Source organism: Tachysurus fulvidraco, chromosome 9 (assembly GCF_022655615.1).
Source record: "Tachysurus fulvidraco isolate hzauxx_2018 chromosome 9, HZAU_PFXX_2.0, whole genome shotgun sequence".
NCBI lineage: Eukaryota > Metazoa > Chordata > Actinopteri > Siluriformes > Bagridae > Tachysurus > Tachysurus fulvidraco.
Window position 1 is genome coordinate 25,298,249 of NC_062526.1, and position 14,669 is coordinate 25,312,917.

The 14,669-nt window shown below is 39.0% G+C and overlaps 1 protein-coding gene across 3 annotated transcripts in view; it reads left to right on the forward strand.

Moving 5' to 3' along the window:
* LOC113654797 (tyrosine-protein phosphatase non-receptor type 14-like) overlaps positions 1 to 14,669 on the forward strand; it is a 60,435-nt gene that overhangs the window by 10,103 nt on the left and 35,663 nt on the right. For all 3 annotated transcript variants that reach the window (XM_047818310.1, XM_047818309.1, XM_027165062.2), the window contains exons 2-3: positions 5,516 to 5,862; positions 11,703 to 11,872. In XM_047818310.1, the coding sequence (XP_047674266.1) occupies positions 5,689 to 5,862; positions 11,703 to 11,872 (344 nt within the window). In that variant the 5' untranslated portion in view covers positions 5,516 to 5,688. The remainder of the gene's footprint in view (positions 1 to 5,515; positions 5,863 to 11,702; positions 11,873 to 14,669) is intronic.

Consider the following 14,669-nt stretch of genomic DNA (forward strand, 5'->3'; position numbering starts at 1 on the left):
GTGTGACTGTGATGGGTTGGCACTCCATCCAGGGTGTATCCTGCCTTGATGCCCGATGATGCCTGAGATAGGCACAGGCTCCCCGTGACTCGAGGTAGTTTGGATAAGCGGTAGAAAATGAGTGAGTGAGTGAGTAAATCTTAAAGCAACCTTTATTTTAATGACTTACAGATTTTACACAAGTTCTAATACGATGCTACGGCTGTCGCAGGATCCTGCTGAAGCGTGTGTTCTAAAAAATCGCAGCATGTCACATCGGGAACTTTTCTTTTTTTTATACGTCCTTATTTACAGTTTTTCCACATGACAATTTTAGGATTTAAGACATACGATTTGACTGGTTATTGACGAATAAAGTTAAGGAGCCGTGTCGAGGTTCAAGAACACAGATTTAGTCGAGAAACTAAAATCTGACGGATTCCTTCCACCGTTTCTCAGTGAAGAAGTGTAAATGGAGAACAGTTTTTTTTCTCTTTTTGTTCCCGCTCGTCCTTTCGTCATACTCATGCTCTCGCTTTCCTTTGGTTCTTTTAGTTTACGTTTTCTCGCTTCTATCTTCACTTCTTATCTTGTTTCTCTCTCTGTCTTGTCTATGTTCTGTCTGGACTCCAATAACTGTTTTAATTCTGTCTTTTCTATCTGATAGTCATTTTTTTTATTTATCTGTCTGGATTTTATCTCGTTCTTAGGATTCCGTTATGTCTTTGTTCTGTCTCGTTTGTTGTATTCTCGGTTTTATCTTATTTTTTTTTTTCATGGTGAACCTTCAGCCGGTTTTAAAGCAGTTGATGTGGCAGAATTTTGGGTGCTGATAGCAGGACACACTAAAACTCTCTTCTCCAGCCGTCTCTGGCTCCGGTGTAGAACACCTAGTATGGGCTAAGGCATGTGCGTGTGTGTGTGTGTGTGTGTGTGTGTGTGTGTGTGTGTGTGTGTGTGTGTGTGTGTGTGTGTGTGTGTGTGCGTGTGTGTGTGTGTGTGTTTGTGAGATAGCATATTCTTCCTATAACAAAAAGTCATGGATGGAGACAAGATTGAAATCGTGGATAGTGAATGCTGATGAAAAGGAAATAAAAATAAAGTTATATTTATATCACAATTTACAATATTAATGTACGACAATGTCCTACTTTTTATTCCTTCATGGTTCCTTCGAATGGGCCAGAGACAAGTTAGTTCCTGTTATCACTTGCATTGTGGCAGCTATAAACCGTCAAACCCTCTCCATCACCAGCCTTTCTTTTCCCCCTCTTCTTTATAAAGCTTAGCTCGTTGTGTTACGAAGAGTACGAAGCTTGTCGCCATGGCAACGATGTATTTCTTTGTTAAATAACGAGAAAGTAATCTGTTTGGAATTAGCATTAGATCATGCAGAGAGTTCATCATACTGTACATATAGAAATGAGTGCCTTAATAATAACCTGCGACAACTGGCGAAGCTGCCGCTACCGAACATTAATCAACATCTGTAATATTAGGGCCTTTTTTACACCCGGTCACTTCATGTGTGTCCTCTGATCCGATAGCTTTCTGATTTGTTAAGACTGTTCCGTTTACATTAGGCCACATAAACGCGTCTCGGCGAATCGGATATCGATCATGTGTTTTATACTGAACACACACATACAGCGTTGCGTTAATGAATACAGTGTTAAATACCAATGAAATAAACTGCAGAACAAACAACTACGGTGTAAAACAAACACCTACAGTACTAACAGCGTCGAATACTCCGAAACATCTTTACATGCATCGGATAGTTATCGGATCACAGAAAACGCATGAAGTGTCCAGGTGTAAAAAGCCCCTAAAATGTGCTACAAAGTGCCGCACGATAAACACGGTGGCAATGGATGACCACACACACACACACACACACACACACACACACACACACACACACACACACACACACACACACACACACACACACATTGTAAGCATCCCACAGTGTAGGAGTACAGACATGAACAGCAGGTGTTAACTCAATTGCACCATTGAAGATGTGTGTGTGTGTGGGGGGGGTGCCTTTTTATCTATGCCTTCTGTGTAGATGAGAAGAAAAAAAAATGTAGAAACAAGATGCTCTCTGTTCTGCAGAGATTCTTACACGATCCCACAATATCCATCTGGAAGAACAGATTGTGTGTGTGTGTGTGTGCGCGTGTGTGTGTGCGTGTGCGTGTGCGTGTGTGTGCATGTGTGTGCGTGTGTGTGCATGTGTGTGCGTGTGTGCATGTGTAAATCAGACGCATGTCTTTTCTTTCCCAAAATCTGACATCTTTTCCCCGTCAGTCACAGTAAAGCTGCACCATATCAAACAGTGCAATCATCCGTAAGTGTGTTTTCTATATTAGAATTATTCTGTGTTAATTTCGCATTGCTTCAATTTATTTTATACAACCTTCATTTTATTTTAGTCCTTTTTGCAGTTTGCGCTATAAATTGTAATGCATCCAAATCTACGTACTTAAATATGTAAGAGTAAGATAGAAAAAAAAAATCTTTGATTATGTAAAGGTCATGATGTTATGTCAAATAACATTTTTATGGACTGACCCGGGGGGGGCACGGTGGCTTAGTGGTTAGCACGTTTGCCTCACACCTCCAGGGTCGGGGGTTCGAATCCCGAATCCACCTTGTGTGTGTGGAGTTTGCATGTTCTCCCCGTGCCTCGGGGGTTTCCTCCGGGTACTCCGGTTTCCTCCCCCGGTACAAAGACATACATGGTAGGTTGATTGGCATCTCTGGAAAATTGTCCGTAGTGTGTGAGTGTGTGAGTGAATGAGAGTGTGTGTGTGCCCTGTGATGGGTTGGCACTCCATCCAGGGTGTATCCTGCCTTGATGCCCGATGACGCCTGAGATAGGCACAGGCTCCCCGTGACCCGAGGTAGTTCGGATAAGCGGTAGAAAGTGAGTGAGAGAGTGAGTGAGTGAGAGAGTAGACTGACCCCTACATGATTTAATGCTATTTTCATACATTGTCCTTTTGACATCTCTGTAAATTTTTAGCGTTTCTTTTCTTGGTTAAATTCATAGACATGCTGTCAGCAGGCAGTCGTGTATTATAACCTCGGTTCAGACTAATTAGGCATGTTTGGATGTGTAGTGTGCCTTTCGGTTGGCACGTCTGGTTATTTTGTAGTGGAAACTACAGTAAATTCTCATACCATATTTAATCATTGTTTTGAATATGATTATAGGTTTGTTTTGGTATGCTTTGTGTAGGAGAAAAGTTGGTGTCGTGTGTAATCATGTGTTAATGGCTTGGCTTTCTAGACACAGTTGGAAACCCAGAATCTCATGACCTGTGTGTGTGTGTGTGTGTGTGTGTGTGTGTGTGTGTGTGTGTGTGTGTGTGGGGCTCTTGCCTTTGCTCTATTTCTATGCTACATTTTCTGAACCACAAAATTACAAAGTTCCAAGTCACTTACTGTTTATATGTGCTTAAAATATCCTGGTGCTGGTACCAGAACGTTGAGAAACCATTGCGGTTAGCTTCGGCTGTGTAAAAGGGCAGCTCCATTGTTTTGCTCATTTTCTCCCTGCCGCAGGAAAACAAGACCCGTCGAGGTGAGCTAAACATGGCATGGTGATCTGTCTAAACCTCAGCTAGACTTTTTGCCCAGACCTCTGTTTGTGTGAGAATGTGGGTGCAAAATGAATGTGTTGGTTTAGGTGGCAAAAAAAGGACATGGGAGCAGAGCATTATAATAGATCTAGCTATCTTTTAAACAACCACTGATGTAAAAGGCAGCCGTATAGACGTTCACTTAGGACGTTCTGAGCAAGTCCTATGGTCAGTTTGCCTGCTGTCCTGGCTTATGTAGGCCTGAGCAAGTCATAGGGTAAGAAAAAGACCTTTTAAACTGGTGTGAAGGAGGAATTGGGTCTATGGAACCGAATTAAAATGAGACGGTGGGTAGGGAGCCGGTGTGCCCTGGAGTAAAGCGCTTGAGCGATGGAAGAGCTGAGGTAAGGAGTTCTTTCCACACCGGTTCCAGGGTTGGGAGCTCAATTTAAATGACCTCCGAGAAGTCTTGTTAGTGTACTTGGAATGACTCAGCAAGAAAATCCTTAAACATGGGTTTTACAGTATAAGGCCACCAAATTTCTAAGAATTCTAAGCAAGTAAGGGGGTAGAGAGGTTGGATTGAGTCCTGGTGTCGAGATCACAGAACAATCCTGGTATTGGTAGCTCCTTGAATAGGGAAAGTCAAGCTTGAGCTAATCTGGTCTAAACAATCTTGGGGAAGAGACTATACTTTGATTCAAGTTCCTTGGTAGTGTGCTTGCTTGGCAGGAGACCAGGGCAAGCTACTTCTGTGTAGTGTGAACGTCTAGTAGCTGTGTTCAGTGACTATTTTGTAGGGAACCCTTCGTTCGGGGTTAATATTCTGATCTTATTATCTCTCATTATGGATCTTATCTGCAGAGAGTTATAGGGAAAGAAGTTTTACTGGTGGCTATTATTGGGTAGATACAGTATTTTACCTGGACTTAAAGTGCCAACATGGATTAAGTGATTAAGTTCTGGTGAGGAGATCTGAACACCTTCTGGGGAAAGGAGCATACCTGTAGCAAATCTTGAGGAAAGCAGTTTAAATGAAGTGTATGCTCTAGTAAGCAGGTTGCTGTGAGCTTGTTAAGGGTTGCATTTCGAATGAAAGGCTTAGGGTAACAAGCTTGGTCCTTGGAGCAAGTGTTTAGTTTAGGATGAGTGTTCGGAGGCTGATTCATTTCTGATATTGCTGTATTGTAGTTATGTTCCCTGTCTCACGTCCCTGTATTGCTACACAGAAAAATACACAAAGTTCCCTTGGGCACTCTAGTGTCAGGGGTGCTATGTTATTCCAGGGAAAGAAGAGAGTGGAATCTGGGCTGTGATCCAGGCTGCCTATCTGCACCCCACCTCTACCACCCAGACAAGCGCTGACACATTCTTCTCTTCTCTTCTCTTCTCTTCTCTTCTCTTCTCTTCTCTTCTCTTCTCTTCTCTTCTCTTCTCTTCTCTTCTCTTCTCTTCACTTTTGAGCTTTGATCCAACGATGGCTTGCATCTCACTTGTAAGAGGACAAAAAAATAGTTCTTTAATGGTTTATATATGGAACCAAATATGAACGGACAGAATGAAAGGAAACAGAGAGCGAGAGAAAGATGGAGAGAGAGACTGAGAAAGGTTGTGGGGTGAAGTTGTCTCTTTAGAAACAGTATACATGTGTTGCACTTCAAAGGCTTTCAGCTTGCCTGTTTTATGTGTTGTACATCAAAAGAAGTGAAGTGAGTGAAGGAGAGAAAGAAAGAAAGAGAAAGAAAGAAAGAAAGAGCAGAGAGTAAATGCTAGTTCAGAATTTTTTAAAGGTACATGGTCTTTTTTGGTGTTTTTGATCATTGCTGATTAGCAGGCCCTAAACTGAGCCTTGACTCAGATTAGATTGTTTGCACTCGTCTAGTTTTTTTTTTTTTTTCAATTGTGGATACTCTAACATTGTGCTTTCTCATTTCTTTCTGCAGCTCCCAGGATCCCACTTCCTGTCCACCCCTCAGCTTGCTCTCGGAATGGGACTGCACCTTCCCAGAGTGAACTTCTTTACTGGGGGGTGTGGCCATCCCTGGGCAGGACAGAGAGCATAGACCACCTGCAGTATTCTTTTGAACCCGTGACCTTGGTGTGACCCTGTCCAACCATGCCTTTCAGGCTGAAACTGCCTCGTACGAGGCGCTACAACGTGCTGAGCAAGAACTGCTTCGTGATTCGGATCCAACTGCTGGACAATCACGTGATCGAGTGCACGCTGTCCGTCGAAGGGACTGGCCAAGAGTGTTTGGAAGCAGTTGCTCAGCGTCTCGAACTGAGAGAGGTGAGAAAACCATACTGCCCTGGGGTAAAATTCAAGCCACACAATCATAATGTGCTCTACTATCAAGACAGTAATACAGTAACATCAGTACTGTAACACAGCATGTAAAAATCTAATTCAGTTACTGGAGTACAATCAGTACAGACCCTGTACTTAAAGTTGCAAGTAGATTTGTTATGCACAAGCAACTAATATTTATTTATCCATTTATTCATCTTCAGTAAGTGCTTTTTCTTGGTCAGAGCACCAGTGGCTCTGGACCTTACCCGGGTAACACTGGGTGCCAGTCAGGAATACACCCTTGCTTAGATGCCAGTTTATTGGAGAACAATATGCACATTTATTTGCTCACTCATTTATACATAAGGGCAAATTAGCACAGCCAGGTGACCTACCAGTACGATTTTGGGAGATGGGACGAACCTGGAGAAGCTAGAGGAAACCTACACAAATACTCATAGACCATGTGAAGAATCAGATAGTAACCTAAGCTTGAACTGGATCAAACTGGTTTCCCTGGAGATGTGAGAAAGTAGCTCTGCCTTTCAGCTAGAGCAAAGCCATGTCTAATTTCATTTAGTTAGCTAGTTCTTTGCTGTTATGTATTTTATATAGAAAATATAAAAGTGTAGTGGAATCTAACAGAGGGTTATGGGTTCGAAATGGGTTTAAAATACACTGAATTTGCACTTAGCATCAACCACAAAAGTGACACATGTCAAGTATTTATGTAAAAATCTTGAAGGTCTAGTTGGTGCCAGGTGCTCTACGTTGACCCTACATCTCATTTTACCACTGGTTGTTTTTTAAGCTCAGGTTGTATAACAAAGATTGTTAAAATAGTGTGTTTCTTGGTTATCATCAGTGCCTTTGATCATGACTTGTCGCTCAGGGCTGCTCCAGGAGAACAGTTTATATATTTCCTTAAACTTTTGAGGACTGCTTCACTTTTTGTGCATGTGTGCAATCGGTGCTGCCGTCCATTCGATTAATATTTATGTGATACCTGTGTGTGTGTGTGTGTGCGTGTGTGTGTGTGTGTGTGCGTGCGTGCGTGCGTGCGTGTGCAGTCTGAGAGCATATTTCCAACTTGTCGTGAGATTTCTCAGTCATACTGAAAGTCGTAAGTCTGCAGTTCCTTGACGTTTGCTGTCCTCTCCCACGGCATCACTGGCCAAATGACCTCTGCTGCCCTGAAAATGTACAAAACAACCTATTTATACTGTTGCAATATAAAATACATAGCACAGCAGAAATCCTTTATTTATTTGTTTATTTATTTTATTTATTTATTTTTCAGAATTAAAATATCCTATTAACTTTTTTTTAACCATTTTTTCAAAATGTTTTTCAGTTAGTTATTTTTCTTTACAAATCTTAGTTTTAATTTAATTCTATTCAATTGAATTTGTCAATTATTTATTATTTATTTATTATTTTATTATTTTATTATTTATTATTTTTTAATATTTGTACAATAATTTCAATATTTTTTTAATATTTGTATTTTATTTTACATCCTACATTTAATTTCTAATTAGTTATTTTATTGTTGTCATATATTATATTATATTATATTATATTATATTATATTATATTATATACATGTTTTATGTGTATTTTTATTTACAACAAATCTGAGCAGTAGTTCTTTTATCTGAAGCTCAGTGGTTAATTAAGGTGTTGGACTACTGATTGGAAGGTTGTGAGTTCGAATCCCATGACCTCCAAGCTGCGACTGCCGCAGTAAAGCCTCAAATGTATAAATGTAAGTGACTCTGTATGAGTGTCTGCCAAATATAAAATAAATATATCACTCCTACCTAAGGAATTACTCCTTATATAAAATACCTATTAGAAATACCAAAACCGGCACAAAAAGAAACAGATTTGCCTTGTTATGGTATTGAAAATAGAATTCAGTAGTATTTAAGTTACATTTAAGTCTATAATCCCTAACTTTAAATTCATTAAGCTCCTTCTACAGAATCTTGATACGAGTGCAAAATAAACAAAAAGATGAATTGTACAATATTGCTGCACACAATCTTGGCAGTAAAATTGACATAACTGGTTCCCACACTTTTGCTTTTTCCTCACAAAAGTAACTGGTACCTGTTCTCCTGGTTCATTTGGCAGAACCTCCTTTAGGTTCTCCTCATAAACTCACTGTGATCATTGTTCTGTTAGGTTTTTTTTTTTTAGAAGCTCTCTGGCAGCAGCGAAAGACTTTGAGGAGCTGGACTGGTTTATGACTGCTTTGTGTGCCAGAAAGTGATTATGTTACTAATAGAAGGTGGAAAGATTTAAAATTATTTTCACAATCACCTTTTTTTTTATTTTTTTAACCATCAGTACCTAATAGATTGCATTTGAAAGTCTAACAGCTACCTAGCTACAGATTTATGTAAGACAACATTTGTGTCTAGGACAATCATTAAGGCCCTGTTCACACTGCAGATAAAAGTGGCCCAAATCTGAAGACTTCTTTAGGTCAGACTTCTTCAGGAGTAGTGTGAACACTCAAATCTGGCCCAGATCTGATTTTTTTCAAATCAGATCTGGGCCACTTCCATATGTGGTCCTGAATCAAACCCAAATCTGATTTTTTCCAATGTGGCCACAGTGTGAACAGCCAAGGCAGATTTGATGCGACTTTTACGTCAATCTACATCAACATTCGTCACTACTATGCCCCAATTATTATAACTTTTTTTTTTTTTTCGCGCCGGCGAAAACGTGACACAAACGTGACTGGTAACGTGTGTGTGTTAAGAGTGTTATATAAAGTGGTTACGTGAACCAGCTCATAATGTTTGCATTGAATACATCACATTATAGCATTACATGATATGCTTGCTTGCACCAGATGATACAATACTTCCTCCATAACCTCGCCAACTTTTTAGCGCAACGGCGTGCTGCGTGTGACGTCATTGTTATTGTTCGTTTGCACATGCGGGTCAGTTCGAAACAGCAAACAGTTCACACTGGTATCTGATATAGGCCACATTTTATAGGGTAATGTGAACAGCCAAACAAAAAAAATCAGATCTGAGCAAAATATCTGAATTGAGCATTAAGACTTGCAGTGTGAACGTGGCCTTAGAGTGTAAATCCCAGGCTTTACATGGAATGTTACTATTTCTATGTAAGACAACGATTCTGAATCGATTTCACTGAATCGAATACAATATAAACCGATTTTGAAGATTCAGATCAACAACAGCTATCGTTAATTTGTGAAGAAAAGTAACAAAGAGCTAAACATATAAGAGCTAAAGAGAAAAATGTATCAGAGGAAAAAGATTTGAAGAAAAATGTTGCACATGTACTGCTCACCGCTACGGACTAAACTGTAGCCTACAGCATTTTAATGAATCACTGGATGGATCATTGGATTCCCAGGAGTTTATGATTCACTCATTTACACACTAATGAAAAGAAAATAAAGCAGACGTAGAAACAGACATTGAATCAGAAGTAGAAAATAAGGACAGTGTGACAACCAGCAATAAGATTTAAGGCAATGAGGAGGATATATTTCTTGAAGTATTTTAGCTAGCTAGCTTCACTGAACTAACCTGACCAGACCTCTGAGAAAATATGTTGTAATGTCTGCATGCTTGCTAACTAGCATAAACAAAACTGATTTAATTTGAGATGTAAACTAATATTCATGCAGATTGTTTTCTAATTTTCTGTTAATGATAGCTAGTTAACCAACAACAAGTCTGAGAGAATTTTTAAATGAAATTTAACCCTGTCAAACAAAATTGACAGGATTCCTGAAGTGATTATACTGCTAATTCTAGCTAGCTAAAGCTAACTAAAAATAACAGGATATTTTAAGTAAGTTTTAGGTTAAACTTTCACTTTATTTTTGTTTTATATTTACATTTACAGCATTTGGCATACACCCTTATCCAGAGTGATGTACAAAGGTACATAACTGTAACATTTTTACTGTTAATCATAGCTAGCTAACATACAGAAAACTTTTCTTGAGCTAGTTTAATAATATAAATAATAATAATATAAATAATGTACACTTAAAGCTGTCCACATAATGTTAATCTCTGTTAAAAAAACTGCTAAAATTATTTTAACAGGATTCCTGAAGGGATGTTTAATTAATATTCATACATGTATTATTTTCTTTTAATGAGAACACAAGCTAACTAGCTAACACATACTAACTGACCGGAATCCTGAAGTGATTGTTTTTGTTTTGTTGTTGTTGTTTTTTTAAATGCTAGATAGCAAATTAATCTTAAACCTTTACCCTTAAACCTTTTTAACTGTTAACTGTTAACATTTACCTGACAGGTTTTCTAAAAGTAGCTTTAATTAATAACCCTAAATGTTATGCTATACTGTACTGTTAATTTTTTTTTGTGTGTGTGTGTGTGTGTGTGTGTGTGTGTGTGTGTGTGTGTGTGTGTGTGTGTGTGTGTGTTGGTCTTTTGATGCCATCAGATCAAATATAGTTAATCGGAGGTGTGTTAATAATGAGCACAGGTTTTGCCTGCAGGTATCCCACACACTTACACTTTTAAACACACACACACACACATGCACACCCACCCACATACACACACACCCTGCTGTGAAAAAAAAAGGTTAACTGGATAGAACTGGATTTGGAAGCATTTAGTTCTGGATTTTTATCATATTTATTAATTCAATGATCCTGATAACATTAAGTGTTCTTACATCTTTAAATTATTTATGATGTATAACAGTAAGTCTTATTAATAGTCTCATCTATTCCCTTATTTTCTATTCAATTTAACTATAACTCAGTCTAAACGATCGTTGCCATGTAGACATTTATGTATTTAACTTTACATTTTTCCAGAGAGCACGAATAATCTTTTTATGTCTGTTTATAAAATAGCTCGTTTTTAAAATAGTCTACCAGTTTAAAGTATAATAAATATGCTTTTATTTCTATTAAGTTAAATATTTAAAATGTGACATATATTCAAAATATTACCGTATGTCTTGCATGGCTTCATTTACATCTACTGAATTTTAATATAAGATAAAAAAACATATAATATCAAGCTCTCATTTTATTTACAAAAGTTTTTTTTTATTATTATTTTTTATCCTAGACCGAGTTTATTTTAACTAAGGTAATATTAAAGACTGCAAGCGTTATTGTGTCATAAAATCTAAGAGCCAATCAGGTTACAGTATGCAAATGCAAACCAAATATAGATTTGTTTACTTTGCCATTGTCTGTTATCAAATAATTGTTTTGCTATTAAATGATTAACAGCATCTAACGGTCTGTTAAAGTAGCAGCAGTCGAGCAACATGACACCTGTCATTATTGTTATCTTCCAGTTAGTGATATCTACTGAGGTAAAATCTATAACACATCATCCTGCTCATGACGTTTCCGATACGCCCATCAAACAGGAGCAAACATGTCCGACAGACTGGTATGTGACCTTGCACAACAGAATGAGCCAACACATTGTTGGCAGGTGTGTTTCCCTGCTCACATCAACAGGAAACTGCAGAACTGGATCTGAGGATGGCTGAATACTTGAATTAGTGTAGATAGAGACGTAGTGGAGTGAAGTGGTGTGGATAATGTCTGTACATCAGAAATGCACATACACCATCGTGACATTGGTGCCCGTACTGAGAAAAAGAAGTTTTTGTGATGTATTTGGGATGAAGTATGTTTTTCTAAAACCTGGCAACCCTGGTTAATGAGATTATAATTATTGATGCACTTTTATTTTATTTGTTCTCTTTTTTTTAATCTCTCTCTCTCTCTCTCTCTCTCTCTCTCTCTCTCTCTCTCTCTCTCTCTCTCTCAGACACATTATTTCGGCCTGTGGTTTCACTCTAAAGCTCAGATGCAGAGGTGGGTGGAGTTGGAGAAGCCGCTGAAGAAGCAGCTGGATAAATTCGGTAATGAACCAATGCTGTACTTCGGGGTCATGTTCTATGTACCCAACGTCTCCCGCCTTGAGCAAGAGGTCACCAGGTATGTGTGTGTGTGTGTGTGTGTGTGTGTGTGTGTGTGTGTGTGTGTGTGTGTGTGTGTGTGTGTGTGTGTGTGTGTGTGTGTGTGTGTGTGTGTGTGTGTGTGTGTGTGTGTGTGTGTGTGTGCTTATGTGTCTGTAAGAGCCTGTATTGGTTAAACTGACCTCCATCTGGTTGAACATCTGTGTGTTTTACTTTTGTGTGACTTTGAGTGTTCATCTTTGTCTGGGACTGTGTGTGTGTGTGTGTGTGTGTGTGTGTGTGTGTGTGTGTGTGTGTGTGTGTGTGTGTGTGTGGTTTGTTCTTTCATCCTCAGCTGGCCAGACCATCTGTGCATCTGTGGCCACTCTAACCTGTCTCCTTCTTTCTGTATTTTACTCTCTTAGCCTCCTTTGCTGGGTCTCTCTCTCTCTCTCTCTCTCTCTCTCTCTCTCTCTCTCTCTCTCTCTCTCTCTCTCTCTCTCTCTCTCTCTCTCTCTCTCGATATCTTTGTCTCTCTTTTCGCCCCACATCTATTTCCTCTCTATAGTCTCTCTTGGTGTCTGTCTCTCCCCCTCTTTCTTTTTTTCTATATTCCTCTCTTTTGCTCAGTCTCGTTTCTCTCTGTGTGTGTATATGAGTGTGTATATGAGTGTGTGTGTGTGTGTGTGTGTGTGTGTGTGTGTGTGTGTGTGTGTGTGTGTGTGTGTGTGTGTGTGTTTGCAGTGAGGAGGAAAGTCTCCCCTTGTCCAGACAGCCCCTGTTTAGTTCACCTCTTCCTGTCCAAGCTCTGACTGTGTGACAAATAGCTGTCTTCAGTCTTACTGCCAGTTCATACACACACAAATGTACTGTGTGTGTGTGTGTTTGTGTGTGTGTGTGTGTGTGTGTGTGTGTGTGTGTGTGTGTGTGTGTGTGTGTGTGTGTGTGTGTGTGTGTGTGTGTGTGTGTGTGTGTGTGTGGTGAAAGAATGCCAGCATGTTTACTATTTACTGAGTGGTTAATTTAATCTTTTTTGATCTCACGTTTATTCATGCATGTTTTCTTTTGCAGTTTCAGGTAAAATGTTTCAACTTAAAGGTGCAATGTGTAATATCTACACATATTACTAGGGCTTTAATATTCATATGATTTCAAAGGTACATCATAAAATTCCCTAGCTGCATTATCACCATTCATTGTATCTGGATACTTTTTTACATTTTTGTGACCCGTAAATTAGCTCCGACCCCAAACCACCCCAACTAACCAACCAACCCCACCCCAAGCCTCCCCTTAAATGAACTCGTTTGTACTTTTTCTTTAGAATGAAATTCTTCTGGAATATGTAGTTTCAACAGAGGGTTGAATCAGTCTGTAGGGAAGGATGAAGTTTTGTGAATGTTTTTGTCTAAATGCAATTTTACAGACTGCACCTTTAACCATAATGTGAAAACACAGCACATATAAAATAATAAAATAATAAATAAAATTATACTCCATTACTAAAAGACACATGGGAACACAGAGGATTTTATTTTAGCTCTGGAAAGACTGATGTAGTGTGTATTCACTTGAAATCGCTGTGTGTGTGTGTGTGTGTGTGTGTGTGTGTGTGTGTGTGTGTGTGTGTGTGTGTGTGTGTGTGTGTGTGGTGCAGGGTAAGAAGGGGTAGCACTGATTGGTATCCCAGACATCTCTGGAGGTCTGGTAGTGTGTAGGTCGTAGGGCAAAGGGGCAGGGGTCTTGAGAGGAACAATGGATAGTCTGTGTGTGTGTGTGTGTGTGTGTGTGTGTGTGTGTGTGTGTGTGTGTGTGTGTGTGTGTGTGTGTGTGTGTGTGTGTGTAAGAGAGGGAAAGAGAGCGGGAGAGAGAGGAGGGAACACTGCTCTCTGTGTGTTTGGGAGTCTGGCTGCTATTCAGGAGTCACACAGGAATGTTGGCATGGCCGACTGGCGTAGGAGGGCCCACATTCCACACACACACACACACACACACACACACACACACACACACACACACACACACACACACACACACACACACACACACAAATACACACACGCAGAGTCTTTTTTGAGAATAGCACTGTTTTTAGGTAAAGAAGAAAGAAGGGGTCCAAGCACCAACACATTTATCATGAGAAACATTTTGTTGTGGGTTTAATTTATTAATGGGATAAAAAATGAATTCAACTATAAATTTAAAACAACAACAACAACAAAAACGAATGTGTTTGACTAAAACATTTTTATTTTGTAATTAATGACTGTCACGTAACAAATAAATAATAACACTTAACTAATTTCTGTTCCACAATTTTAAATGTGTAAAGAGATAAAAAAGTATGATTGGTCTTTGTAATAATAATAATAATAATAATAATAATAATAATAATAATAATAACTGGCTAATTGTTGTGGTATAATTGAAATGTGTTGAAAGGAACTTCATCAACTGTAGTTTGGAAACTCATTCTGTCATATTTTTTTTTAATTTTTGAAGAATTTATTATATTATATATTATATACTGCGACCATTAAAATAAAGCATCCTACAAATGACACAGTCTCTTTGTGCCTTTAGCTGACAGATTAAAAGAAACAAATTACGGCAACTCTCGCACAAACACTGCTTTAAAGTCGCTGAAAATCAGACTTGGAAAATAAAAAAAAAGAAAAGAAAGAAAAAGAAAACACTCAAGGCAATTTTAAAAATAAGTGTGTGTGTGTGTGTGTGTGTGTGTGTGTGTGTGTGTGTGTGTGTGTGTGTGTGTGTGTGTGTGTGTGTGTGTGTGTGTGTGTGTGTGTGTGTGTGTGTGTGTGTGTGTGTGTGTCAGC